Below are 4,616 nucleotides of genomic sequence, written 5' to 3' on the forward strand. Positions count from 1 at the left end.
AATCCTTTCTTGCACAGAAATGTTGTTGAATGAAGCAAATCTGTAGAAGAAAACAAATAAATATAAATTAGAGCAAAAGGACAGAAAAAGATTGTTAGCCTTTTTCGCTAACATTAGCTCTCTGTGAATCATATTCAGCTGCTGCATCAAATCAACCAGTTTAATGAAAATATATCAAGAAGATAAAAATACTACATAAAAATGAAGAGTAAATAGTAAACATTTACTACTAAATACTTTAGACTGAATTTAATCCAAATCCCCTCAAATAACGAAACTCCTCAGACCAACGGGACAGAACGGCTGATAAATCGCAGACATGGCAACCCTGCCTGTCAACAGCTCTCCCTCCCCCGCCATGTAAGACGAGCCACAGTCAGCTGGTGCCGTTGGTTCCGACCCGGATCCACATGATGTCGAGCTTCGAAGTTTCTGTGCAGCAGCTCAACGACCTGTTGACGGACGACAGCGGCTGTTACCGTCGGCCCAGTCGACACTGTGACGAGGTCCACCCCCGGATCTACGTCGGTGACCAGTGAGTCCCCGCGGTTTGCTCTAAAATAAAAACAACAACAACAATAATACTTTGATGACAGGGCGTTATGATCTGATCTCATTATTTACCGACTCACTCAGGTTCACGGCCACAAACGTCCCGCGTCTGAAGCGCCTGGGCGTCACCCACGTCCTGAACGCGGCGGAGGGGAACTCTCACATGCACGTCAACACCAGCGCTGACTTCTACGCCCACACGGGCATCACCTACCACGGGATAGCTGCCAGTGACACCGACCACTTCGACCTCAGCGTTTACTTTGAGGCCGCGGCAGAATTCATCGGGAAGGCGTTGACGTACAGGGGTGGGAGAGGTGAGGAGGAGAGACCGGGGGTGGGGGTGGACCCCAAGCTGGGGGACAGACCCCGAGCTGGGGAGGTGTCGTCTAGTTAGCTTCAAGATAGACAGTCAGGGGCGTTTATCTAATCTAATCTAATCTAATCTAATCTAATCTAATCTGATCTAGTTTTAAATCTACTAAATGCGCAGCAGGTGGAGAATCATAAAAAGCAGAGATAAAAAGTGAACATCCTTTTTGTACCTGATGAACTGAAGGACTCGTTCATGTCTGTATTCGACCTCACGAGGTTGTGATTTAAATTGTTCTGTGACAGGATTCTATAAAGTCAAATTCAGTTTTCGGGTTTTATTTTTCCAGTCTCTAAACCGCAAATATTAATGTTTCGTAAAAGCACGCCGACATGCAGTTCCACTATTCGCCACAAGGGGGAGCCATCCGCGCCATGTAATCAATTCCTATTCTCCCTTTCCTGATGTAAAATGTAACATTTGAACAGGCCCATGTTGTGGTCTTGGTGTCCAGGCAGGGTGTTGGTCCACTGCAGGGAGGGCTACAGCCGCGCCCCCTCCCTGGTCGTGGCCTTCCTGATGCTGCGGCAGAACATGGACGTCCGCTGCGCTCTGGCTCTGGTGCGGCAGGAAAGAGAAATTGGACCAAACGACGGTTTCCTTCGACAGCTGTGCCGGCTGAACCAGAGGCTGGAGGCTGAGAGAAAGATCAGGGACCAGTGAGGCACAACATGAGGCACACGGTCTGCAAACTGGCACCGTCCTGCCTCGCATCGAGCTTTAAGAAGCTGCAGAGGCGTGAAGGTGGAGAAACGGAGACGGGGACATTTGTACTACAGTACTGCAGTACCACAGTACTACAGTACCACAGTACTACAGTACCACAGTACTACAGTACTGCAGTACCACAACATCTTTTAGTATAAACCTATAGAAGTCCAACATGGCGTTGACCCTGACCTTTAACCCTGAGGAGTTCCCATTAGTCAGAAAGTTTCCAGATTATTTAACCTACAAATATATACAGCCATATATGCCAATATTTCTATGAAATATATTTCTTGATTTGTTCTACCATAGTTTATACACGTGACACAGTAATGTAGTACAGTACAGAGCTATGAGTAAGAATCACATTGGCCAGCAGAGGGAGCAGCTACACCAGTGTTTTTGCATCAGCATCACAGTACTGTACCAGCTCACCCCCCCACCACGTCACGTGGCTTTACATAACAAGCAGGCTGACTGTAGTACAGTGTTGACTTTCTCTGTGGTGTGAATATTCACATCTACGTTAACGTGAATGTCATGTGACTTGGAATAAATAAAAAGATACAAATTTATTTAATTTACCATCAAAACCAGAATCCTGGAGGTCCTGGTTCTGTGGTCCTGGTTCTGTGGTCCTGGTTCTGTGGTCCTGGTTCTGTGGTCCTGGTTCTGTGGTCCTGGTTCTGTGGACCCACTGGTCCAGTCAACAGAACCTTGGTATCAAAGGTACGTTTACTGTAACTGTGTGTGAATTCCAGAGGCTCAGGTCAGAACGTGAAGAGCAGCTCAGTGGGAACTCCGCTGCCTTCACCTCTCTCTCTCTCTCTCTCTCTCTCTGACCTGATGTGATGTGAACTTGACGTGAGGACACGTCTGTTCAACTCTTACACAACACCAGTCTGCATGAATGGATCTGTGGGGGGGGGGGGGGGGGGGGGGCAGAACCAACTAAAAGATGTTTTTGTTAAAGTGAATAAATCAAATGTCAACAACCACAGAAAATATATTTTCTCTGACTGGACGATACTCCATATAAACTAGAGATGATGTCACTTCCTGTTTTCTTCTCCAGTTTGTTCCTACAGCAGATGAAGATGAAGTCTTCCTCACGTCATCATCAACTTTATTTGATTTGGTCCTGAACCACAACGGGACTGAAACATACTCTGGTCACATGTTCAGATCTGTAGTAAAACAGACCGTCTGTAGAGGGCGTCAGAGACACGACAGACTCAGACCAGTGTCAGCAGTTGGACACAAACGAAACCACGTGATCAGGACCAAGACGGTGGAAATTCACTGCTTAATCTCAATCTCAGTTCATAATCTTTGGTTGAAGTGTTTTAAATGAATAAGTTAATCAGGTTATCTCCTCTGGTTAATTAGGTTATCTCCTCTGGTTAATCAGGTTATCTCCTCTGGTTATTTAGGTTCTCTCCTCTGGTTAATCAGGTTCTCTCCTCTGGTTAATTAGGTTATCTCCTCTGGTTAATCAGGTTCTCTCCTCTGGTTAATCAGGTTCTCTCCTCTGGTTAATTAGGTTATCTCCTCTGGTTAATTAGGTTATCTCCTCCGGTTAATCAGGTTATCTCCTCTGGTTAATCAGGTTATCTCCTCTGGTTAATCAGGTTATCTCCTCTGGTTGATCAGGTTATCTCCTCTGGTTAATCAGGTTATCTCCTCCGGTTAATCAGGTTATCTCCTCTGGTTGATCAGGTTATCTCCTCTGGTTAATCAGGTTCTCTCCTCTGGTTAATTAGGTTATCTCCTCCGGTTAATCAGGTTATCTCCTCCGGTTAATCAGGTTATCTCCTCTGGTTAATTAGGTTATCTCCTCTGGTTAATCAGGTTCTCTCCTCTGGTTAATTAGGTTATCTCCTCTGGTTAATCAGGTTATCTCCTCTGGTTAATTAGGTTATCTCCTCCGGTTAATCAGGTTATCTCCTCTGGTTAATCAGGTTCTCTCCTCTGGTTAATCAGGTTCTCTCCTCTGGTTGATCAGGTTATCTCCTCTGGTTAATCAGGTTATCTCTGGTTAATCAGGTTATCTCCTCTGGTTATTTAGGTTCTCTCCTCTGGTTAATCAGGTTCTCTCCTCTGGTTGATCAGGTTATCTCCTCTGGTTAATCAGGTTCTCTCCTCTGGTTGATCAGGTTATCTCCTCTGGTTAATCAGGTTCTCTCCTCTGGTTAATTAGGTTATCTCCTCTGGTTAATTAGGTTATCTCCTCTGGTTAATCAGGTTCTCTCCTCTGGTTAATCAGGTTCTCTCCTCTGGTTGATCAGGTTATCTCCTCTGGTTGATCAGGTTATCTCCTCTGGTTAATCAGGTTCTCTCCTCTGGTTAATCAGGTTCTCTCCTCTGGTTAATTAGGTTATCTCCTCCGGTTAATCAGGTTATCTCCTCCGGTTAATCAGGTTATCTCCTCTGGTTATTTAGGTTCTCTCCTCTGGTTAATCAGGTTCTCTCCTCTGGTTAATCAGGTTCTCTCCTCTGGTTGATCAGGTTATCTCCTCTGGTTATTTAGGTTCTCTCCTCTGGTTAATCAGGTTATCTCTGGTTAATCAGGTTATCTCCTCTGGTTATTTAGGTTCTCTCCTCTGGTTAATCAGGTTCTCTCTGGTTCACTTTGAGTCTTTTGGTTTTGGTTAAGGTTAGTCGGCATCAGTTCTTGAGGAGACCTGACTGTGAACCAGGTCAAAGGTCAAAGGTCCTGGTTCCGTCAGGGTTCTGCCTGTGACGCTGAGGTTCGTCGCGGTGACGTTTGTCAAGGTGTGTGTGTGTGTGTGTGATGTCAGGTCACGTGACTCCCTTTGACTTTGTTTTGTTCATTAACATCAGACTGTGAAGCCTGGTACTGTTTCAGAACAGGACTGGAACTGATTGAATTATTTGAATGAACAACAACAGTCAGCACTTCCTGTTCTGTCTGACGACGCACTAATAATGCCTCGCCGTAAAGCGTGCAGGTATTTTCCCG

At 45.5% G+C, this 4,616-nt stretch overlaps 1 protein-coding gene across 2 annotated transcripts; it reads left to right on the plus strand.

Annotated features, from left to right (window-relative positions):
* The first annotated feature begins 6 nt into the window (after positions 1–6).
* On the plus strand, positions 7–2,209 carry LOC103393668 (dual specificity protein phosphatase 3-like). Of its 2 annotated transcripts, XM_025064430.1 has the most exons (4): positions 7–535; positions 637–869; positions 1,380–1,575; positions 1,774–2,209. In XM_025064430.1, the coding sequence occupies exons 1-4, from the start codon at positions 411–413 to the stop codon at positions 1,784–1,786; spliced, it is 567 nt and encodes a 188-aa protein (XP_024920198.1). In that variant the 5' UTR covers positions 7–410; the 3' UTR covers positions 1,787–2,209. The 2 variants fall into 2 exon arrangements, with proteins under 2 accessions (XP_024920198.1, XP_024920197.1); XM_025064429.1 differs by having other exon boundaries at positions 1,380–2,209.
* The last annotated feature ends 2,407 nt before the right edge of the window (positions 2,210–4,616 follow it).

The sequence above is a fragment of the Cynoglossus semilaevis genome, chromosome 17 (assembly GCF_000523025.1).
Source record: "Cynoglossus semilaevis isolate Cse_v1.0 chromosome 17, Cse_v1.0, whole genome shotgun sequence".
Taxonomy (NCBI): Eukaryota; Metazoa; Chordata; class Actinopteri; order Pleuronectiformes; family Cynoglossidae; genus Cynoglossus; species Cynoglossus semilaevis.

Excerpts from the sequence above, each read along its gene's own strand:
- LOC103393668 (XM_025064429.1), top strand. The coding sequence starts at position 411 with ATGATGTCGAGCTTCGAAGTTTCTGTGCAGCAGCTCAACGACCTGTTG. Across the intron at positions 536-636 it reads CGGATCTACGTCGGTGACCA|GTTCACGGCCACAAACGTCC; the intron begins GTGAGTCCCCGC and ends CGACTCACTCAG. Across the intron at positions 870-1,379 it reads GACGTACAGGGGTGGGAGAG|GCAGGGTGTTGGTCCACTGC; the intron begins GTGAGGAGGAGA and ends CTTGGTGTCCAG.